The sequence below is a fragment of the Labrus mixtus genome, chromosome 9 (genome assembly GCF_963584025.1).
Source record: "Labrus mixtus chromosome 9, fLabMix1.1, whole genome shotgun sequence".
In the NCBI taxonomy this organism is placed as follows: Eukaryota; Metazoa; Chordata; class Actinopteri; order Labriformes; family Labridae; genus Labrus; species Labrus mixtus.
This window is the reverse complement of record NC_083620.1, coordinates 27,611,197-27,635,797: the sequence shown is the minus strand read 5'-3', so window position 1 is coordinate 27,635,797 and position 24,601 is coordinate 27,611,197. Positions and strand designations below refer to the sequence as shown.

The 24,601-nt window shown below is 43.3% G+C and overlaps 2 protein-coding genes across 5 annotated transcripts in view; both read right to left on the bottom strand.

Annotated features, from left to right (window-relative positions):
• The window catches only part of LOC132980860 (SPARC-related modular calcium-binding protein 1-like), a 21,834-nt gene extending 13,346 nt beyond the window's left edge, over positions 1–8,488 (bottom strand). Inside the window, exon 1 of the mRNA XM_061047214.1 lies at positions 8,129–8,488. Within this exon, the coding sequence (XP_060903197.1) occupies positions 8,129–8,473 (345 nt within the window). The 5' untranslated portion in view covers positions 8,474–8,488. The remainder of the gene's footprint in view (positions 1–8,128) is intronic.
• A 614-nt stretch (positions 8,489–9,102) lies between these two features.
• actn4 (actinin, alpha 4) overlaps positions 9,103–24,601 on the bottom strand; it is a 67,918-nt gene continuing 52,419 nt past the window's right edge. For 2 of the 4 annotated variants that reach the window (XM_061047220.1, XM_061047221.1), the window contains exons 9-22: positions 23,751–23,843; positions 21,995–22,120; positions 21,794–21,898; positions 20,513–20,660; positions 20,071–20,221; positions 19,842–19,950; positions 19,007–19,147; positions 18,554–18,736; positions 18,040–18,174; positions 17,364–17,543; positions 16,592–16,738; positions 13,311–13,376; positions 12,392–12,550; positions 9,103–11,311 (exon numbers count right to left, since the gene is read on the bottom strand). In XM_061047220.1, the coding sequence (XP_060903203.1) occupies positions 11,153–11,311; positions 12,392–12,550; positions 13,311–13,376; positions 16,592–16,738; positions 17,364–17,543; positions 18,040–18,174; positions 18,554–18,736; positions 19,007–19,147; positions 19,842–19,950; positions 20,071–20,221; positions 20,513–20,660; positions 21,794–21,898; positions 21,995–22,120; positions 23,751–23,843 (1,902 nt within the window). In that variant the 3' untranslated portion in view covers positions 9,103–11,152. Of the gene's footprint in view, positions 11,312–12,391; positions 12,551–13,310; positions 13,377–14,414; positions 14,496–16,591; positions 16,739–17,363; positions 17,544–18,039; positions 18,175–18,553; positions 18,737–19,006; positions 19,148–19,841; positions 19,951–20,070; positions 20,222–20,512; positions 20,661–21,793; positions 21,899–21,994; positions 22,121–23,750; positions 23,844–24,601 lie in introns of all 4 variants that reach the window. The other 2 variants (XM_061047218.1, XM_061047219.1) reach the window with 1 other exon arrangement.

Here is a 24,601-nt window from a genome sequence, read left to right as displayed (position 1 = left end):
CCAATAAAACCTGAACCCTCCCAACAGCTTTCTGTACCTCACACTGCTGTTTCCTCTTTTATGATAGGAGCAGACATTTTATATGAGTGACTAAATTGCTCTGACATAAAGTTCTAAGATTTCTATAAATGAGGATTCATATAGCTCAGAGGATTATTGCTCCCTAGCAGCTGCTACACATTATTTTACTGGGCTCCATCACAGGCAGCATTTAAAGAGAGAGTACAGATGGAGAGTGTGAGGATGCCAGAATTCTTCTCAAAATTTAAAGATATCTGTTTTGATACCATGGCAACAATAAAAGAAGTCCTAGACACTTACTATTGGGTCATTTCTTGTTTTGATTTCTAATGCAGGAAACTCCTGGACCCTGTCTACATTTCACAAATACGTTAGTAAATAAAACCTTTGAATTTTAGAGCGTACCATTTCTCTCTTTCTCTCATTGCAGCTTTCTGGTTCCAAATATGACTGAAGTTTGCAGAAATAAACATCTGGAATGGAAAAGTTTTAAAAGTGCGTCAAATTTTGACAACTTCAGTACAAAGATACTCATTTACCGAGGTTTAAAACTGACAGGGGGACAAAAGATTTGTTGTAAAGAGTTTGATAAAGTTCCTGTTTTTATGCCATAAAAAGTAGAGCCTGAACGATATGACAGAAGAAGACATTTTTTTGATGCAAATATATCGCCGATATCTTTCTTAGATCTGCCTTCCATCTTAGATAGAGATAGATATATACAGACACATTTGTTGCATTGATCCCTCGCAATGAGATTCTCAAACACTTGTAAAAGTGCACTGAAACCCAATTATTTGACAAAGAAATTAAAAGTCATAAAAGTAACAAACGATATAAAAATAATGAATACATTTAAATTGAATCCTTTGATATTAAAGTGCTTATATCAGAATATGAATTCATATATAAAGAGTATCTGTAGAAATACATAAACTGGTTTATATCCTCACAGTATCATTTCATCTGAAACTGTGTAAAAAAATAAATCACCTCCAGGTTCTCAAACTAACAGAGTTCAGGATCTAAATTACTCCCACATGCTCATCCAGCTGCCTGACAGCACAGGAGAAAACACACACACACACACCAGATTCATCACACTGCAGCAGACTCACTGAAAACACCTGAGTCACGCATATTATGTCATACACACACACACACACACACACATGCCACAGTGTGTGTGTGACACTGTTGACATTATTCAGAGATGAACGAGGTCTCAGTTCCTGAATAAATCACACAAACTCGTGTTTGGACTGAAGACTCAATCAGACCAATTATTAAACATCATTTTATGAAACTAGCTTTTTGTACATGGTTGTCTGTGATGAAGAGGGGAGTTATTAGGTGGAGAGGGGGGGGGGGGTAGAGGGTAGGAGCAGCACTGGAGGATGTCTTTTAAAACAACATCAAACAGGACTTTTTTTTTTTTTTACTTAAAATGTTGAACACATCATTTCCACTGAGAAGTTAAAAATAACTCTTCTTCTCTCGTCTCTCACTTTCTCTGAAGTGTCTGATGATTTTTAGCACTTCTGACTTTTCTCAAAAAAAAAAGCAAACATGTCAAAAAGTGAGAACAAATGTTTGGAGAAATGTTTGGGAAGCAAACTAACACAGTGCATTAAAAGAATAGTTTAACTAATGTGGGAAAAATGCAGAAGCTGACGGAATCTAAACTCTTTTCTAGTTCCGATCCGATCACAATACATATTTAACGATACTGATTACGATAATGTTTGCTGAGCGGCTCCATCTCCTCTGAAGGTTGTCATGGAGACGATGTGTGGACACTTCTTACAGTTGAGTCTGAACGTCTTCAAAGCGAGTCTGTGCGAGCTGAGAATTGATCTTGACTCGGTCTCGACCCCTAAATGTCTTGGTCTTGACTCGGTCTCCGTCCCTAAATGTCTTGGTCTTGACTCGGTCTCCGTCCCTAAATGTCTTGGTCTTGACTCGGTCTCCATCCCTAAATGTCTTGGTCTTGACTCGGTTCCTAAATGTCTTGGTCTTGACTCGGTCTTGACCCCTAAACGTCTTGGTCTTGACTCGGTCCCTAAATGTCTTGGTCTTGACTCGGTCTCCGTCCCTAAATGTCTTGGTCTTGACTCGGTTCCTAAATGTCTTGGTCTTGACTCGGTCTCGACCCCTAAATGTCTTGGTCTTGACTCGGTCTCGATCCCTAAATGTCTTGGTCTTGACTCGGTCTCGATCCCTAAATGTCTTGGTCTTGACTCGGTCTCTATCCCTAAATGTCTTGGTCTTGACTCGGTCTCGATCCCTAAATGTCTTGGTCTTGACTCGGTCTCGATCCCTAAATGTCTTGGTCTTGACTCGGTCTCGATCCCTAAATGTCTTGGTCTTGACTCGGTCCCTAAATGTCTTGGTCTTGACTCGGTCTTGACCCCTAAACGTCTTGGTCTTGACTGTCTCGACCCCTAAATGTCTTGGTCTTGACTCGGTCTCCGTCCCTAAATGTCTTGGTCTTGACTCGGTCTCCGTCCCTAAATGTCTTGGTCTTGACTCGGTCTCCATCCCTAAATGTCTTGGTCTTGACTCGGTTCCTAAATGTCTTGGTCTTGACTCGGTCTTGACCCCTAAACGTCTTGGTCTTGACTCGGTCCCTAAATGTCTTGGTCTTGACTCGGTCTCCGTCCCTAAATGTCTTGGTCTTGACTCGGTTCCTAAATGTCTTGGTCTTGACTCGGTCTCGACCCCTAAATGTCTTGGTCTTGACTCGGTCTCGATCCCTAAATGTCTTGGTCTTGACTCGGTCTCGATCCCTAAATGTCTTGGTCTTGACTCGGTCCCTAAATGTCTTGGTCTTGACTCGGTCTCTATCCCTAAATGTCTTGGTCTTGACTCGGTCTCGATCCCTAAATGTCTTGGTCTTGACTCGGTCTCGATCCCTAAATGTCTTGGTCTTGACTCGGTCTCGATCCCTAAATGTCTTGGTCTTGACTCGGTCCCTAAATGTCTTGGTCTTGACTCGGTCTTGACCCCTAAACGTCTTGGTCTTGACTGTCTCGACCCCTAAATGTCTTGGTCTTGACTCGGTCTCAGAGCACTCTGTTCTCTGGTATGTCCTGGTCTCGGTTAGTGTGGTCTTGACTACAAAACTAATGTACACATGCTGAGTTTATCAGTCCTACTAAGGAGTGAGGGAAGGTGTGCAAAGGGAAAGCAGAGAGAAGTGTTGTCTGAAGAAATGATCAGTCAGAATAAATAAAGGCTACATGGTATAAAGCAGGACGGGTGAAAGGGGTAGTAGTTTGGGACCAGGTGCAAAGTGTTAGGCAGACTGGATCTCCCGTCTGTAAGAGGTGAGGCGACTACAATATCCTCAGTGTTAAAACAATTACTGCCGGGGGTTTTCAGGCCTGTTAAACTTAAGCCACCAGTGTGTGAAGGTGTGTGTGTGAAGGTGTGTGTGTGTGTGTGAGAAAGAGAGAGAGAGAGGAGACAGGAAGTGAGCGAGCAGGAGAGAAAGTGAGAACAAGTCACCACTGTCTCCTCATGCCTCACACGTTCCAGATCCCGCCGAGCGTTTGCTTTAGAAAAACATTCAAACTCATCTCCAGAGCTTTGTGAAACTCGCCGTTTGGTTTTGGAAAAGAAGCCGCTGATGCTGCTGAAAGGAGCGTCGACACCCGGGGGGGGGGGTCTGAACTAAACCGCCTGTGCTGTGCTGTCGTCGTCCAGGAGCTGACGGGGGAGGGAATCGACCACGTGTGAACACAGCATCTTCTCTAACCTCCATTAATCCCTACAGTTTAAGTTCAACCAACCATTAACACGTGCATACATGAGCAGGGATGACGGTGACATGTTGAATGTGTCAGGGGATTCAGAGGAACAAACATCGTCCCTCACACACGATTCAGCCCTGATGACACGCCTTATGATTGAGGACAGACACACAAACACAGTCAGAAACATATTCCTGCAGGTAAACAGAGTGTGTCTGTGTGTCTGAAGAAGCAGACCAGTTAGTTTTAAGGACAAACAACCTGCAGGGGACATTAACTGATGATCATTTCTGAAGCGAACACTGTTTACAGATTGACTGAAAGCCCCTGAGTGCAGTTAATCAAAGAACAGCATGAACACATTTGACACTTAGAAACAGTTGCAGTTTAAAATATTTTTTCTTACTAAATCTGGACGATGAAGCCTTTAAGTCAAACGTTTCTTTGAAGGCACTTTGTTGAGTTTTTAGTAGGGATGTGCAGGACTAGCCGACTAAACGGTTTAACGTTGCCCCCCCAAGCCGGTAAACAAGCAAGCTAAGGGTAACTAGCTATCAGGACTACGCTGCATGGAGCTAGTGTTGTTTACTTTGGGATTAGATTGTCAACATTTTGTATACTTTTTTTTTTACTAAGCGTTTTGAAATGACACCATTTTTTAAAACACACTTTATGAATGCAGGACTTCTAATTCTGTGGCCTTAAGACTTAAAATGTTTTATTTATGCCAGATGCCAGAGGGCAATTCTGTTCCACAGTCCACCCAGACCATGCATTTACAAACAAACAACAGATGGAGTTTATCAGAGACAACAACCAAATCAGTACGCTGATACCCTCGTGTGGTCCTTAGTATCGAAACAGAAGCACAAGGACCGACTTCATAACTTATCATGGATCATGGGGGCTCACTGTGTGTGTGTTAAGTTGTGTGTTTTCTCGTCTGTTACTGTTGTTTTTAACAATCCTCTTGTAATATCTCTAATGCACTTTGTGTTTTTAATGTAAGTTGAGTTTAGAAGGAGAATTTCTGTCACTGTTGGGAGGGACAATAAAGTCAGGGTGAAGCTGTGATTTCTGTAAAGTGTATGGTCCTAGCTTTAAAATAAATGTGAGGAGGATTACTGTGGCTCGTTTTCATAAGAGTTCTCACTTTCTCTCTCACACACACACCTGTCTGTTTCCCCCGAGGAGCAGGTTAAATATTTGCCTGGCAGCCGTGTGCGTGTGGGTTTATGGTTCTGTGTCGCTGGCTGGTGTTAGCCTGCCGTCCTCCTGGGAGCTCTCTCTCACACACACACACACACACACACACACACATACAGACACACACACACACACACACACACACATACAGAAACACACACACACACAGACACACACACATACAGAAACACACACACACACACACACACACACACACACACACACACACACACACACACACACACATACAGAAACACACACACACACACATACAGAAACACACACACACACAGACACACACACATACAGAAACACACACACACACACACACACACACACACACACACAGACACACACACATACAGAAACACACACACACACACACACCACAGACAACTTCTTGCTCAAACATGAACATTAATGTCTTTATCCCGAAAATCAATATTGTCCTTGGTGCTGCCGGAATATCCAAAAGAATACGGAGCAGTTCCAGGTTGTGTGTTGAGCGGTGTGGTGAAGTCTGTTTAGTTCAAGAAGCCAAAAGCGTTGAAACCTCGATATCTGGGGCTGCTGCTGTGGTGGAGCGTTTAGTGGCCTTGGTCTCTGAATAGGAGGCCAATTATACAGATTTTTAAAACACACACACACACACTTTACCACTTACAAGGTGAGGGAGTGTTTTTGTTATCCAGACTGGGTAACACTTAAAGGTGTAGACCGGTGCTGACATTAAACTCTTTGTCCTGCTTCTCCTGTAAAGTTTGTGCAGCTGCAGACGGATCTCTGTGTGAAGGAGCTGACTCTGGTGTTACTCATTTCATGAGTTTGACCGAGTGCTGGTCTGTAAGCAGTCCTGTTCAGATGTTATCTTCTTCTTTATAGTGTGGCTTAAAGTCTTTATATGTGATTTTTCACACTTAAATATATAAATCAAGTATCTCCTCTAAAAATAACTCTGTGAGTCATGACTGTCTACAATGGGTGTAACACCCGAGTCCCACTGTCTGTGATGTTTTCAGAGTTTTCAGAGTCCTATCTTCACTTTGTTTACATCGCCCGGACGGCCGGCTGACTCCTCCCCTCACGTATAAAAGTTGTTTAATTGAGGGACTAGAGAAAAGAAGAATAACATACTGTACTCACTGATTAACTGTGTTTCTAGATCACGCTCATTTCAGGTAAATTTACATGCAGTGTGAAGATACGAGCATAATAAAGATCACTAGCATTAGCATGCTAACACAACGATGCAGCGCAAGTTATTTTGGTTTCATGCTGGAGCTCAAGGGCGACATCTGCTGGATCAAAAAATCACATATAAAGCCTTTAATGTGTTATTAAAGATGTAAACCAAATTTTTTATTCTGAATTCAAAATATTTTAAAGATTTTGAACATGGGATTTTCATGTGGGCGCTGCATTCATCCAATAAAAAAAACACAGGTGAATGATGTTTAGAGAAAGGCGTCTCTTCTTCTGCTCCGGTCTCTGAAGGTCGTTCTCCTTCCTGCCCGATGGTAATGGTGGTGTGCAGTAGGAATGAGCAGGAAGGTGTTAACAGGGACCGGACAATGACCTTCAGAGAGTGGAGCCGTGAGAATGGACTTCTGCTGAAGGAGATCGTTCTGGACTTTCAAAGAAGGCCCCCCCCCTTTAGCTAGTAAACATCTGAGGGGATGACATTCAGGGGCTGCAAACCTACAAGTATTTAAGGGTCAGAGACTGTTTTTCCTGAGGAGGTTCAGATCTTTAGCATGCAGTGAAATGTTAAATATGTTCTACCAGTCAGGGGTAGGGAGTGTCCTTTTTATGGTCTGTTGGGGGGGGGGGGGGCAACATGACTGACAAGCAGCTGGTAAAAAAAGGCTGGCTCAGTTTTAGGCAGGAGTTTGGACTTGTTGAGGATTGAGGTGGAGAGCCGTGTGTGAAGAAAAGGACAGGCTCTACTGAACAACATTATCGTCTCTACAGCATCATGGCAGGTCGGAGGAGCGGCGGCTCATGACCTGAGCTGTGGGTGAACATCACGGCAGACCTTTCTCCTACACTCTCTCACCCTATAAAGACTAGAAGACTTGTTGATTCATGAAGCATCTTTTATTGCGTCTCTGTTAAGCACAGTCTTTTTCTGTTACTGTTTGTTCAAAGTTTTAACTTCTATGGATGAATTATACGCCTGAATTTTTACAACGGGGATGAATAAAGTATCTCTCTATTCAACAATATCCCAGTTTCAAAACTATTTTACACCACTCAGCTTAAATGTACAATATGTTGAATTTTATTAGAATGTTTAACGCCCATGATTCCCCGCCAGCCTCGACGTCGTCTTTGTTATTGTTTTGATTTTGAGAGTCCCCTGGTGGACTCATTTACGTACAGTACTGTGCGCTTTAATTTACTCATGCTTTTTGCCTCGATTTAAGTTGTCAACATGAAACTGAATTCTTAGTTTCTTTTCATCACCAAGCAAAAGCGATGTATCACTGACTGCTCAGCTCAATACTGTCCATTTACAACTCTGTTTTTGCACATTTACATTTAATCTTTCATATTTAAGACTAGTAATGCTAAGTTAAATCCTGGTTGTATATATTCACATTCTTAGTTTTTATATTTTTAGTGCTTATTTACTTTGTATTTAATATTATATTATGTTTTTTACTCATATTGTGTGTTTGGACAACCTGCTGCTGTAACGCCACAATTTCCCAGTTTGGGATGAATAAAGTAATTCTATTCTATTCTATATAAATTGTTAATTGAATATGAAGGAAAAATTATAATCAGTAACACCTAAATATAAGGCTAAATTGTGCCACCTTTAATAGCCTACTTTACAACACTGGTGGAAGGGGGGCGGGGCTAATGTTGGGGAAACCCCCTGCTAAAGTGCCCTCTTGAATGCCTCAATGTAGCGTCCTCCACGGTGTGAAGGGACAAATGAACTTAAAGTGAAGTGACAAAACTTTTTCACTACATGTATGTATGACGACTTTCTGTGGGCATACAGTACGGCACGTGCCATTTATAATATTTACGCCCCTGGCCCTCAAACATCCCGAGTCCTCCAGCTTTAACAACATTCATTAAACAGAAAACCTCGAGTTAAGATTCTGTCTCACCAGTTCGGGTTCAGGTCTTACCGCTGTCTTGTCGGTCTGAACCGTCTGAACAGACTCCGAGACCAGGAAGAGCAGCAGCGCGCGGCAGGTGAAGGTGAGCGCGAGCATCATTCCTGCCACAGCTGTCCAGATGAGCAGCGCGCGCGGAGCCAGTCTGCGGTTGATGATGATGATGATGAGGAGGAGGAAGAACAGTAAAAGACGGGGTGAGGTCACGACCTTTGCGTCGGTTCGAGGGTTTTCTTTGCTCTGCTCATGTTTGAGGTTCAGTGGTCTCGAGCTGCTGCTCCAAATGAGCCCAGCAGCGCGCGCAAAGGTCTGACTGAGAGGCACGAGACCCTCTGGTTTCCAAACGGCACTGCCCATTTCCGGTCCTCGTGCTTTAATAGTTCAGTATATCCATAACACTTTGGAAAGTTATTTAAGTAGAATAAACATGGCATGACATTTTTCGGTTTGATAATAAATAGTAAATAAATATAAATTAAATAATAATAAATAATAAATTAAATATTATAAATAAAAATTATAAATATAATAAATATTAAATAAAGTTTACACTTTATTACATTACAAATAAATATTAAAGTTCTACTGGAATCCTCGGTGTTTCTTTGGAGTAGTTATATTTCCTCTTACCTCCTTAAAATTATGTAATCTAAATCAGCCAGTTAACAGGAATCTACTACAGTTTATTTAAATATATTTAAGAGGGGCACCAGTGGACTAGTGGTTAGTTCTCACGCCCCGTGTACAGAGGCTGATGTCCTCAAAGCGGGCGACCCCGGGTTCAAATTCAACCTGTGGCTTTTTCCTCTACGTCATTCCCCACTCTCTCTCTCTCTCTGATTTCCAACTCTTTAAACTGTTCTGTCTTTCCGATAAAGGCATAAAAGCCCCAAAAATAATTCTTTAAATATATGTAATAAAATATCTTAAACTGATATTTCTAACACCAGACGTTTAAGAAAGAAAGACATGGAGACAAGCAGAGGTATTTTGTAAGGAAACTTTTTATGTGTGCTTTGTGAAACTCACTTATCATTAGAGACAGAAGGCGTTTGCAGTTTCCAGTACAGCAGATAAGGTTTGATATTAAAGAGTACAAAAAAAAGAAAAATCACAATTCCAGAGTTCATTTCTCTCCAACCTCGCAGGGGAAAAAAAAAGAGAAAGAAAAAAAAAGAAACAAGCTTTTGGTCCGAGTCTTTTCTTCTCAGTTCCTTCCCTGTCTGTGCCTCCCTCCCTCCGTCTCCCCCTCCTCACCCTCTTAACAGCCAACACACACACACACCGGAGAAATCTGATATCCTCTGTTTAATTTACCAGGAGACGTCCTCACATTTGATGCCCGCAGCTTTTCCCCCCACAACTCAGATATTGAACACGTTATGATTGCATAGTTTTTTTTTTTTTTACACAACAATTTTCCTTTTTTTGTGATATTTTTTATTTGCACATAATGGAATGTTTACATACAGACCCCCCTCCCACGATCGTTCCCCTCCCTCTTTTCCTCAGTAAATTTTCTTTCCCTTTTCTTCAGAGATAAATGAGGGAGGCAGAGGGGAGAGAAGAGGGGGGGGGAGGAAGGGAAGGGAGGGAGAGAGTGGGAGTGTGAGGTAGGGAGAAAGTCAAGAGACAGAGAAGGAGGGACAGGGCTGCAGAAACCCAACAGGCACGTTTTATTCCATCACATGGGGAGCTCTCCAAAGTGCGGCACTATGCAAACCCCTTTCAATCCAGGAAGTGCGAGACGCTTCATTCAGCCAATCAAATACATCTGTGACATTAATATACTTCTATCATGTGTGTGTGTTTTCTGGAATATAAAACTGGACTAACTTTGTCTCAACTATCATATTAATGTATAAGTTCTGTGTTTGAGTAAGCACCTGATGCCAAACCCAGGAGGAAAATATGGGTGGATAATTATGCCCATCATGGAGAAGATACACTAGCATCAACTTTTGTGCATTTTCATAATTTGGAAATGGAAAACAAATGTCTGGAAGCTCAAACCTATCCACTGTAGAAACTGCTCTGTGTGTGTCACCGTCATTGGCTTTACATTTTTGTTGTATTTTCTCATTTTATTATCTAATAAATGTCTCTACTTTGCTCTACTGGAAAGCCTGCGCTGATTATTTCCCAACAAATTGGACCGTGTTCGTGTCATTCTTCGCACTGAAAAAACAAAAGAAGTATGTACAGCGCTGAGCCCCCCCCCCCCCCGGCCCCTCCCACCTGCACTGACCCCGCCCCACCCCCGCCACACCCGCCTGCCCCCCCGGAAAACAAACGAAAAAAGTCATAAACAAAAAGACAGGAGGAGGAAAAAGAGCTTGAGGTTAGACAGGTCACCTTATCCAGCAACATGGGGAATTATGGGTAAATATGTCATTTTTATCTCTGGTTGGTCAACTCCCCGCCCGCCCGCCCCCCCTCCCCGCAGCATATATCTCTCTAGGATCTAATACACAAACCTCGCCAGTCGCCACGTCAAACCCCACACTGCCCCGCCCCCGCCGCCGTACGCCCTGACCCCCACCTGGCAAGAAGAAAAAATTATAATAAAATAAACAAAAATTAGCATAAGTATCAGATTAGCTTGTGCCCCTCCCCCCCTCCCCCCCAGTCCTAACCCCCCCGTCCTCCCCCCTGTTTGACCCCCATGAAGGCAGACAGGGTGAAGCTAAGGACCCGCACCGTAGACGTCTGTTCCCCTCGTCCCCACAGCTGCCCCCCCGGAGACGGCGTTTATATAAACTTTATGACAAATTGACCTTGATCCCTCTCGACCTGAAAACGACGTAACGGAGCTGAAAAACATCCCGCAGAGCCAAAAACCAAAACTACAGTCCAATCAACATCTCTGAATCCTTTTTCTGATGATTTCTAAACCGGCACACGCAGGGGCACCTCACAACCACTCAAATCCTTCCAAAACCTTCCATTCCTGGCGTCTCCTCTGCGAACAGAAAGACCCTCACCCCCCCCCCCCCCCCCCCCCTCCCTCATCTGTCCAGCCCTCCTCTTCCTCCTTTACAGGTCGCTCTCTCCGTACAGGGCGGTGGAGAAGGACATGTAGTCGAGGGCTCCGGGGACAGCGTCGGGCCCGGTGTAGGGCGCCATGCGGGCGATGCAGTACTCCGCCTGGTCGGGGGGAAGCTCCCTCCTCAGCTCGTCGGCGGTGATGAAGGTCTGAAAAACACAAAGATAAAAGTACAATCAGTGAAGAACCACTTTTTTACCCCGAAGCATTCAAACATTAAATTAAAACATTCAAACATTAAAACATTAAATTCAAACATTCAAACATTAAATCACACTAAATGCTGCAGTTTGAAGATACTCTTCTTTTCAATCAGGACCAAGGACGTCATTGGGGTTTAAATTTTAATAAACACAGTAAGTTTTATTCTAAATTCTATTAGAACACAGGGGGCTAAAACCGACTCTGAATTTTGCATTTGACAACCAATGTCGATTTGACTTTGTGTTACATTCTCCCGTTAATCGCCTAAATGAGGTAACTTTCTCAAGTTTTTAATAAGCTACTGACAAAGTCTGGATCTTAAGTCATCATTTTTTTTATTTTATTTTTTCCCTCATAGTCCACTGCACAGCTCCTACATGGCACCTTTTGTGTTTTTTATATTTTACATTTTTAAATTCTATTTTATATATTGTAATATCTTCTTATTCTGTATTATTTAAGTTGTTGCTAGTTCTGCTTTATTTCCTTTTTAATTGTTTAGCACCAATACACCAAGTCAAATTCCTTGTATGTGTAAATGTACTTGGCAATAAACCCCAAATCTGATTCTGATTCTGATTCTGATCACGAGCCAGCAGGAGCTTCGCTTGAAAGACCGGAAGAGTTTGAAAAAAGCTCCTGAATTAAACAGTTTGAGGTTAAAACTTTGTGTTACAGCCCCTCAGTCACCTGTTGGTTTCACTAGTCCTGGTAAGGAGGAGGCTGCTACAGATTCAACTTCAATTTAAAACATTAAACAACAAATAAAAATGATGAAACTAGATTTAAAAAGTACTTGGACTTCTATGCATTTGGGTCCATATTGATTTGTTTACAATGACACAGCTCCCAACTTAAATCAAAGTAATTAATGAATCCATAAAGACACAGGAGACTAGAACAGGAATTACCAGGACCAGAGAGTGGGAAGGATTCAAACCCACAGCGACCGACTGAAAACAAACTTTTCATCCTGACATAAATACAGTATCACTGTGTGTGTACACATTCAAACACACACTGACCTTATCAGCAGCCAGGATCTTGAAGGAGGCGATGACCTGGTCCGCGGTGTCCGTGTCGGTCGTTTCCCTCGACATGAAGTCAATAAAGGCCTGGAAGGTGACGGCGCCGCTGCCGTTGGGATCCACTATACCCATGATGCGAGCAAACTCGGAGTCGCCCTGACAACCAAAAAACAACAGGTTAACCCGGGAGAGGCAGCACACACACACACACACACACACACACACACACACACACACACACACACAGAGACAGAGCATGACATACAAAGTGTTTTCAGTGTAAAACATCAGGACCTCCATGAGTCAGTGAACGCAGGTTAAAGTTGTGATAGTGGTCCCAATGTTTTTACATTTCAAACTGGGGCACATGCAAACAACATACAAAACATGACCACTAACTAAAGTCAAAGAAACGGATCACAGCACAGAGGACAAACAGTCACATGGAGTTTGGAGGGCTCATGTGAAAAAAACTGCTTTTTCTTGAAGTCAGTGAAGCAGAAGAGCAGCAAGAACAGGAGAAACACAGATGTGACAAAGACGAGCAGCACGAGGAACAAATAGAGGTCAGGGTGTCTGCAGGTCCCAAGTCAGACTTTAGGACTTTATTATTCTTACTGAGACCAAAATGTATTTAAAACCCAAAGAAAGAGTAAACTGGTGTTGATTCAAAAAGATAAACAGGAGGAGTGGGCGGGGTTTATTAATCCTCAAAATGTGAGGAAGAGAATGAACTAATGTGATCAGAGACTGGGAAACGTTTTGGTTTGATTCCCAGCCTGATCCTAAACGGGTCAGTCTCTTAAACTCTGCCCGGTCATTTCAGACTTAACGTTCTGCAGACTCATTTGAATCAGTGTGTTCTCCTTGGACGTGCAGACACCCTGTGACAGCGTCATGCCAGCAGCAGCAGTACCAGGCTGTTTCCTGTAGCAATGAGGAGAGCCCGGAAATCATCTGAGACCATCTGTCCTGATCGCTTCTGTGGGCCGCCACAGCACAGCAAAGACCCGAGGAGGAGGAGGAGAGGGGTGAGGAGGTGAAGTGAAGGGTGGAGTCAGAGAGGGGTCATGAGAGGATGAAGGGGGCGGAGATAAGAAGAGTGAGACGTACAGATATAAACATGATGAAGAGAGAGAGAGAGAGAGTGATGTTCAGGGAGGTGGAAAAAAAAGCACCAACAGTTAACAGCGACAGTCTGAGAGTAACCCTGACAGAAAGACAAGACGGACAGGCGAGGGGGCGGGGCCTGTTTCAGAGAGTGAGAGGGGAGCCTGGTGGTCAAGCTAAAAGCAGCAAAAAGCAACAGAGACCCCCGGTGGACAAACAGGGACACTACATCTCTGCCCTCCATGCTGATGATGCACCGAAACCTGCCTGACCCTGAACGGAGAATCATCAGGAGCCTCGGAGCAGGAGAGCTGAACGATCACTGAGCACTTCTTAGAACTGAACGGCCATCTTTTTATTTTTTAAAGGTTTGTTAAGGTTAAAATATTATGACCTAAGAATCTCCTCATCTATAAACAACAGGAAACGTTGATGAGAGGCTTTGCTCAAGAGTGAAAACAGCTTTTTCAAACACATAGGTCACATTTTTGATGAAGTTTATTTCTTGTTATTTGTGAAAAATTAAATATCATTTGTTTTCTGATCATGAAACTAAGAAAAATAAATACAACTTTTGTCTCAATATGTAAACTTTTAGTCAATTTGTGAAATCTATAAGCAAGTTCATTTGTATGTTTTCTTAAATGTGATGATTGAAATATTAAATATAATGTTCCTTACATCATCTTTAAACAGATTAGAAAAAAGATGAAGTCAGAGATACACCACAAAGTCAAACTAGTTTTGATTTAGGACTTGAAATAAGAATCAGAACGTAGAGTTTTACATCAGTAATATTCATATTAATAGCTCTGAGCGTACTACTGAATGTGACCGGCAGTGATTTCCCTCGGCTCTCCCGCTCCGACACAACTCCACCTTTCCCTCCGCCTTGACGCCGAGCTCCTACCTGCTTGTCGTTCTCCACATCGTAGCCCAGACTGATCAAACAGGCTTTGAACTCCTCGGCCTGCAGGGTCCCGCCGTGGTCCTGAGATCGGCCAAACACCCAATGACAGAGCGCCACGTCATGAGGATGAACCAATCACAAACACAGGGATGATCCAGGGCATGCAGGGGTGGAGGTGACGACATGGCGGACAGACAGACATTCATGGATGTTTAGACACATGTCAACACACGCAACACAACAGGCGGACATGATGGACCCGTGAGGAACGTACACATTCAGAAAGATGTGTCACTTTTTCTGCACATGCACGAGTCTGTGTGGGAACAACACATCTCACCATGAAACATTCAGACTAAAAGATGAAGAGTGAACATTTTCAAAAAGACTGAAAATATGACGAGAGAGAAGTCAGCAGGTTAACTGTTTAAACGGTCATGTGGAAGTTTAAGATTGATATAAATGACATCTATGGAAGTTAATGGAACTGCACACATGGTGACGTAATGAACTAGAATCATATCATTCATGAACTTTAAACACCTTTGCTTTGTTTTTTCATTAATTTCACTGTAGCTTATTGTAAATAAAGCGATGTGTTGTGTTCCCAGCAGACACTCTGGTGTGACAAAAACACTGAGTGAGCACACACAGGTGGATGAGGAGAGACCCCAGTGATGGAGACCTGAGTGTTTATGAACCCCTGTGCCAGACAGCATGAATCAGTGACACACACACACACACACAGTCTCACACACACACACACACACACACACACACACACACACACACACACACACACACACACACACACACACACACACACACACACACACACACACACACACACACACACACACACACACACACACACACACACACACACACACACACACACACACACACACACACACACACACACACACACACACACACACACACACACACACACACACACACACACACACACACACACACACACACACACACACACACACACACACACACACACACAGTGTGGATGGTGGACGATGGCTCAACAACAACAAACGAATCACCAGGATTCACAACATGACAACACACAGACGTTTGAGCTTCTCACACCAACTTAAGCACCGTGTCCTGACAGAGTGGCAGAAAACAATGTCATCGATCTAAACTTCATTTCCTGACCGCAATGGACACGAGGATTAAATCCATCATTCTGACTGAGTCTGCATGACCAGGAACCAGCTCAAGACGGGTTTAAAACAAAACATGATTAACAGCATTAATCGTCTTTCATTTGACGATAAAGTAACTTTTTTTTTTTATCCAGCTCTTTCATGAGATTCCTCTTTTGTAGTTTTGTAGTTCTGTGTTCTGTTAAATCCTGAACCCTCAACATGTCGTCTAGAAATACCACGGCGTGCGCTCAACCCATGTGCTCAGCAGCGTTAAACATAAAGGATGAATACTCACACGTCTGGCTCCTCTCTCACCCCCGTTTAACGTCTAAACATTCATTCAGTCGCTTTAAACATCGTCATGGAAACAACTCAAGTCCAACATCAAAACAAAACATTTCAGACGACAGTCGGAAACTATTAACTATCAAATATCTACTTTCAAAGATCTGATGAATTTACATATTTGGGTTGAGAGCTCAAAAGTTTAATGTATGTTTAACTGGTTTATTATGTCATGTATTTATGTGTTTAACTGGTTTATTATGTCATGTATTTATGTGTTTAACTGGTTTATTATGTCATGTATTTATGTGTTTAACTGGTTTATTATGTCATGTATTTATGTGTTTAACTGGTTTATTATGTCATGTATTTATGTGTTTAACTGGTTTATTATGTCATGTATTTATGTGTTTAACTGGTATAAAGTAGTATTCATCAATGTGTAATTATAGACACTTTTTACTGCTCTGTAGAGGTGAGTAAACATGGTTTGTTTACAGATAAAACAACAAGGCTAGGATGTATAAGTGACTTCCTAAGTCATTTAAAAAGGAAGAGATTCTCCACTGAACTTTTGTATAAACATAGAAGCTCCTCATGTGTGACTAAGTTAAATAAATACAGCTCCCAACCCAAGTGCTGACCCTCCTGAGAGAAACTTTTTCCAGGTAAAAACGACAGAATAATGACGTGTATGAGGCCTGAGCGTGGAGCTCGTCCCCTGACCTTGTCAAAGTGGTTGAAGGAGGCGCGGTACTCGAAGAGCTGCTCCTGGCTGATGCCCTTGGCGTCACGCGTCAGGATCTGGTTCTCCACCTCGTTGATGGTTCTGGCGATGGTTGTGAGCAGCTGCTCCCAACCCACACGGAGGTGCTGCAGGGAGAGAGAGGACAAAAAAAAGGAGGGGGGCGGAGAAAACCAGTCACACGGTGTCTTCCAGTGATTTAAGAAAAAACAACTTAATGACAACTTTCCATATGGATGTTATGTAATGATGTTTTCTTCCCTTCCTGGTTTGTTTTTAAATCGTTAGCTCCCGTCCAACACAAAGTCCTCTCAAACAAAAACTAAACAGCTGGTTTGCTAAAACCTGTAGAATCTGCAGCTCCTTTTTTTCCTTTCTCCCAAACCAGTCAGTTTTTACCCTCACACAAGGCGTCATCTGTTTGCATTTTATTTTCTAAAAAAATGGGTTATTTACCTGGTTAAATAAAAATAAATAAATAAATTAATTAATTAATTAATTAATTAATTAATTAATAAAAAAAATGAAAAAAATGAAGGTTAAATAAAGGTTAAAAAAAAAGAAATAAAAATTTAATAAAAAAAAAAAAGCTGCACCCCTCATGAGGCTAACTGCAGAGGTCGTTTAACAAAAAAAAACAGTTTCTATGGAGGTAATTAGTGATTACAAAAGACAGTTGATGATTGAGTAGATTACTTCATGACACTTTCAGGTGCATACGTAGGTGTGCGTGAGTGTGTGTGTGTGTGTTACCTCCATCGTGTAGGAGGTGTACTGGTTGTCGAAGATGAGGGCCTCCTGGATGAGCTGGTGGTATCCCTCCAGCGTGTTGATCTCGGGCATGTAGGACATGATGCTCTTCTGGTACTCCTTCAGGCTGGTCAGCTGGTCCTCCAGAGTGCCGTTCATCTCGATAGATATCCTGCCGATTTCCTGACCAGGCAAAAACACACAATGTTTACTATACTGAGGATCCCACAGCTATGCAGCAAATACATTTTAGACGGACGTCCATCATCACATGCAGCACTAAGAAATGTTTACACACACTGGACGAGACATTTAAGACCATCTCTAAACTTGTCCTTGAGCTGCACGATTTAAAAGACTCTAATAAGACTTTAGAGAGGACCGGCACGTTTTCTACTTCAGCTGACAACAAATCATTTTGATAGAACTATGATTAATTCATGTTTGCTACAAGCATTCCTGTGCTACTGTTGACTGAATCCTGAGGCCCATTCCAAAGAACTCAGCGCTGAATCACACTCGTGTTCTTTCAAACTGCTGACTGTTTGCTCAGTGAGCTCACTGGTTCACAATGTTGGCCTGAAACTGTGACAAACTGCACACAGCTGTGCAGAGATGAACCGCGCCGACACAATAGATGCAGACATGGACCGACTGCCTGCGCGGGTGAATCCCTTACCTCCATCTTGGCCTGGATGTAGGCGCCGACCGTGTTGGCCTGAGTGGCAAACTTGGCCCGCAGGCTGTCGTTGTTGTTCTGCTTGTTGAGCTCCTCCTGCAGAGCTTTGTCACGCTGCGGCACCATGTCCATCGCCTGCAACACACATGAAGACGTTACAGAAAGAATCACAACTGAAGAAAACAGAAAAGCACCTTCAAACACAAAGCAGCAGCTGGACGAGTCTTTTCAATCAGGCAGCTTTTTAACCATTTATACATTTACATAATATATCAATTAAATGTTTGTAAAGGGGTCCTGTACCAACACACCATGAGTAAAAACAAATAGTCCTGCATCAAGGTCTTGGAGCTAATACAAGTTTAATAAACTTAAATAAAACTGCATCCTGATTAAAAAAAAATGAATAAACAACAGATCGATCTCTTCTCAGCAGGCAAAAGCTAAAACAACAACAACAACAACAACAAAAAACAGCAAAGTCAAGGAAATAAAAAAGATGGTTGCAGCGCACCTTTGCCCATTTGTTGTCGATGCTCTCGGGTGTGATGGTGGTGTAAGGGTTGGCGCTGCCCAGCTTGATGCCGTTGCTCTGGGCGATCTTCTGCACCTCGGACTGGATGGCCTGGATGGCCTCCCGCTCCTTGTTGGCCTCCGGGAGGGTGGACTTGAACTGCTCATGGGCCGTGATCAGACCCTGATGGAGTAAAAAGAAACAAGTTTGGTTTTATAAGTCACTATCTGAAACACTCAGTCTGATGTCAGATCGATCAAATATCACCTTTTCTTTGTCTTCTTTTCAACAACAAAAAATCTATTTGCTATAAAAGAGTTTTTAAGTGTCCTATTAAATATTCTTCAGCATATTTTTAGACAGACTTCTTATTGTTATGATTAGCTTCATATATTATTCCTTCAGCATCGTGACGACACTCCCACACAGACAACATATTTGAGTTGCAGTCACCTGGATCTCCTCGATGTTGTGGACGATGAACATGTCCTGCAGGTCCTCCATGGCTCCCTCCATCCAGTTGTTGAAGGGTGCTGCCCTCTTGGCGTACTCCAGGTAAAGCTCGTCTATCGACTCCAGCTGCTTCTCTGTCCTCTGTTGGCGGGAAAACACACAGGAGAGAGTTTATTAGAATAAACTTTAGTGAATTAATGACAAGACTTAAAGTGTGTTTGTTAATGCTTCACAGCCGTTATTTAATCCCTGATATCTGAATATGAAGACGTTTTCTAACGGGTTCATATTCTATTTTGACACAAACACTCGGGGAAATGGTGATAAAGATCTGATCTGAGAGGAGTAATCATTGTAAGATCGTAAATAATAATTGATAAATGATAATAAATGATTGTAAATAATAACTTTCCACAAGTGGAAGTGTACATACCTTGTATTATTCTATTATTTCTCTCTTTATTTAACTGATGTACATATGTTTTGATTTTTAACTTCTTGTTATTTTTGATAATTATATTCCTGTTTCTTGAGCTGTTGTGACAAAAATAAAGTTTATCTTTATCTTTATCTCAGTGCCGGTATAGAACACACAAAAAAACTTTGTGTGCACATTCAAATCTGAATTTGTAGTGGATCTAGACCCCTAAATGTTTGATGTGATGAGTGGTATCTGGCCAGAGTTGTAAGAAAGGAGACCTAGTGGGAAACAAGTACACCTCTTTGTTTTAAAGCCATCGATCAATCAGTGCAATATGAAAAAGTAACATGGCCGCCTCCATGAGCGATGCATCAGTTTCCTGTGGTCATGTCACTACAGCGGACTGAGTCGTACCTCCAGTGACTCTTTGCGGCTCTGGGTGAGCGCTCCCAGCGAGTCCCACTGATCACAGATCTTCTGACAGCGAGCGTTGACGCTGGCAGAGTCGTAGTAGTCCAGCTCGCTGAAACACACACACACACACATTCAGCTTACACACTTATGAATGATTAAATACAATAAACGGTTTCCTACATATTTATATACATCTTTGTGTTTTCATGTTTTTGTTGCTTTTATTTACTTGAGCTCCTGTGCGATGGCGGCGATCTGCTCCACTCTGTCCTGATGAGCTGCCAGGTCGCTCTCGAAGGCCTCGTGTTTCCGTAGCAACGCCTTCACTTCTGACAGGGTGCTGGTCTCGTAGTCTTTCTGGGTCAACATGGCCTCTTTACCTGCATGCAAACAAAACACAGTCATTAACCCGGCGGCCTCACTGAGATTGTAAAGTCGAGAAGTTAAAAAAAAAAAAAAAAATCTGCTTTATTTAAATATTTCCTCCGTCGTCAGGAGGAAGATTTAAAGATTTAAAAAAAGCACTCGAGCCATGTTCTGCCATTTTTAAATTTGATTAACTCCACTTAGTTAACACTTCTAGATAAGATTAAACATGATGAAACACTTCATTCAAACATTCAATAGGTTGTTCATCAGGTGTTGAGTGTGAGACTAAATGTGTGTCCTACCATCCGTCCAGGATTCATGGATGGCGGCCTTCTGGTGGAACTTCTCAGCCAAGTGCTCGAGTCTCTCCAGACGTCTGATCTCGCTGAGGATCCACTCCTCGTAACCTTTCTCTGCTCCCTCCAGAGTGTGCCACGCTCCGTTGATATCCTGACAGACAGAGAGCAGGGATTACTCACACGTCTCACTGAGGTGACCTTCTTCTTTGTAGTTTAAATAAACGGATAAAAATATGACTCTTCTCCGACTACAATCATCATCACCATTTGAAATCTTGAAGTAAAATATGAATATAAAGTTAAACTCAACATGTAACATAAACTCAACCAGGAACATTTGTTCATCTTGTGACAGAACAAGTTTTGAATTTGAGGACAGAAACACAAACAACTGAAAACTTCAGGGTCTAAAGCCTGGCTCAGTCTGCAGGATAATCAGGCCGATATGAGCTCCGATTCTTTCTTCCCGACAATCTCAGGGTCGCTCCCGACTCGAGGCTGCTCGGACCCGATTATCTGCTCAGATGATCTTGTAGTGTGAGCGGTACAAAGATCCAATCTTAACGTCCCCGATCTGCCCGGCGATCATCAGGGACGCCACAATTTATTTCAAACATGTTTGATATTTGGAATTTAAAATCTTCATGATTTACGTCATGAAAGGGTCCGACAGAAGTCGTGTGTGACTACAATATAATCACCAGAGACAAGGGAGGACTGTAGTCATTTTTTTTTTTTTTTACTTTCCTGTACAGATCACTTCACTTTTCTGAAACTTGTCTCCATATATCTACGATTGTATCAACTTTCATCTATCCTACAACAACTTCCACTTCCTTCTCTTTCACTAACCGTTGTCCGTTGGCATTTTCAAATGAAACTTTATTAAAATTGTCAACGCTCCGTCCCGATTTCACTCGTACATTGTGAGCACGTCAAATCTCAAGGTCTGGTCGGGCGTCGTAAACGATTCAGTCGTACAGCGTGAGCTGACATGCCACCCCGACGACCCGAGTGAGAGCCAGGCTTTATGTGTCCACTCTGACATGTGAGGCTACACATGTTCAGTTTAACAAAGAGAAATCAAGACCTTTTTCTCTTTCTGTGCGTTGTGTCCTGCAGGTTTGTTAGCTTAACTCTACGTCTTTATATGGATTATCTACAAGTGCAGACTGTCTGCAGGCGGGTACAACTGATGCGTCTTCTAATTTGAACATCTGGATGCAGACACAGATTCACATCATCACTCTTATCTCCAGATATGCTCTCTGTGTTTTCACTTACAGACACCATGCGTCCCTCTGACGGCATGAAGGCAGGTCTGTTGTTGAGCCTCAGTTTAGTCTGCAGAGTGTTGAAGCTGATCTCCAGCTGACATTTCTCCTGGACCTGCAGACAGGAAAAGTAAAGGACACGCACGATTTGAAAACATATTCTTGGGAATGTTTCCTCTGCATATACTTCAGTCAGCCAGTTGTTTCAAACCTTAGGTGGTTTGTGGACACGGCGGTAGTCTCTGAAGTCCTCCTGTTTGGCCTGCATGTCATTCATGGTCTTCTCCTGGGTTCTGTTCTCCAGCCAGGGGATCGTACGACGGATCCACTCCAGCAGCTGCAGGCGGAGAAGGAGAGGAGGAGGAGGAGGAGGAGGAAGAGGAGGAAGACGAAGAGGAGAGAGAGGAGGAGAGAGAGGAGGAAGAGGAGGAGGAGAGAGAGGAGGAAGAGGAGGAGGAAGAGGAGGAGGAGAGAGGAGGAAGACAAAGAGGAGAGAGAGGAGGAAGAGGAGGAGGAGAGAGAGGAGGAGGAGGAGAGAGGAGGAAGACGAAGAGGAGAGAGAGGAGGAAGAGGAGGAGGAGGAGAGAGAGGAGGAGGGGGAGGAGGAGGAGAGAGAGGAGGAGGGGGAGGAGGAGGAGAGAGAGGAGGAAGAGGAGGAGGAGGAGAGAGAGGAGGAAGACGAAGAGGAGGAAGACGAAGAGGAGAGAGAGGAGGAAGAGGAGAGAGAGGAGGAAGAGGAGGAAGAGAGAGAGGAGGAAGAGGAGGAGGAAGACGAAGAGAGAGAGGAGGAAGAGGAGGAGGAGGAGGAAGACGAAGAGGAGAGAGAGGAGGAAGAGGAGGAGGAGGAGAGAGGAGAGAGAGGAGGAAGAGGAGAGAGAGGAGGAAGAGGAGGAAGAGAGAGAGGAGGAAGAGGAGGAAGAGAGAGAGGAGGAAGAGGAAGACGAAGAGAGAGAGGAGGAAGAGGAGGAGGAGAGAGATGAGGAAGAGGAGGACGAGGAGAGAGAGGAGGAGGAGGAAGAGGAGAGAGAGGAGGAAGAGGAGGACGAGGAGAGAGAGGAGGAAGAGGACGAGGAGAGAGAGGAGGAAGAGGAGGAGGAGGAAGACGAAGAGGAGAGAGAGGAGGAAGAGGAGGACGAGGAGAGAGAGGAGGAAGAGGAGGAGGAGAGAGAGGAGGAAGAGGAGGACGAGGAGAGAGAGGAGGAAGAGGAGGAGGAGAGAGAGGAGGAAGAGGAGGAGGAGAGAGAGGAGGAAGAGGAGGAGGAGAGAGAGGAGGAAGAGGACGAGGAGAGAGAGGAGGAAGAGGAGGAGGAGAGAGAGGAGGAAGAGGAGGAGGAGAGAGAGGAGGAAGACGAAGAGGAGAGAGAGGAGGAAAAGGAGGACGAGGAAGAGGAGGAGGAGAGAGAGGAGGAAGAGGAGGACGAGGAGAGAGAGGAGGAAGAGGAGGAGGAGAGAGAGGAGGAAGACGAAGAGGAGAGAGAGGAGGAAAAGGAGGACGAGGAGAGAGAGGAGGAAGAGGAGGAGGAGAGAGAGGAGGAAGACGAAGAGGAGAGAGAGGAGGAAAAGGAGGACGAGGAGAGAGAGGAGGAAGAGGAGGAGGAGGAAGAGGAGGAGGAGAGAGAGGAGGAAGACGAAGAGGAGAGCAGGAAGAGGAAGAGGAGGAGGAGGAAGACGAAGAGGAGAGAGAGGAGGAAGAGGAAGAGGAGGAGGAGAGAGAGGAGGAAGACGAAGAGGAGAGAGAGGAGGAAGAGGAGGACGAGGAGAAGGAGGAAACACGTCAGGAGAAAAACCAGCTTATGACACTTCCTGAATGAAAGTTTTCACATAAACATCATCATGTCTCTTTTTACTCCACAGAGGATTTAAAGCAAAGTGCCATCCTGTTGAAATGTTCTGTGTGTGTGTGTGTGTGTGTGTGTGTGTGTGTGTGTGTGTGTGTGTGTGTGTGTGTGTGTGTGTGTTGTTCTCACCTCACTGGCCAGCTTCTCGTAGTCCTCCATCATCTGCTCGTTCTCCTGGTTGACAGCCAGCACTTTGCAGATGCGATTAGCGGCTGTCTCGGCCTATCAGGAGACAGAGTGATGAGTTGCGCTCGCACTGATTGGATGAGACGCCGTCAGCAAGTCCACTTCAGCGTGGCTAAAAGCTGAGTGACGACACTCACTGCAGCTGCATTTTACAAACAGCATACTGTGTATTTAAGTCACTAATATAAAAATAAAGTTAGAGTTTGAGAAGTGCGACCTGGACTTTAATCACATTATTATGATAACTGAGTTCTTCTTTATAAATCAGTGTGAACACACTCCACACACAGGCAGTGAGAAGGAGTACGTTTACATACGACTTCAGACACACACTATTAAAGAAGTGCAAAAAAGACAAACCTCTTCATAATATAAACATAAAATGATATCTGACTAATAAAAACATGCTCCAGCTGATGACGGTTAGTTCAACGTGAAACAAAAAAATCACTCTGTGAGTTTTTTTTAAAAGCTTCATGCGTCTCCCGTCACAACTCAGGAGTCGGTCGGTTTCTCTAGTTACAGTTTCATGACGCGCTGAAAGTCCATCAGTAGGTCTGCTTTAGGACATGACACTACTGTACCACTGGAACATAAACACAGTACACACACACACTATGACAACATGATCAAGTCTGAAGCAGCTTCTTTGTGTCTAAATATTGACTCTTAAGATTAAACTAAAACATCCATAATGATGAAAAACATGTTGAATAATGAGACAAACATTCAGAGCTGAAACGTGTTAAAAGCAGAAACTTAAGAAACATTAATCAGAGTTTTCCTTTAGTAAT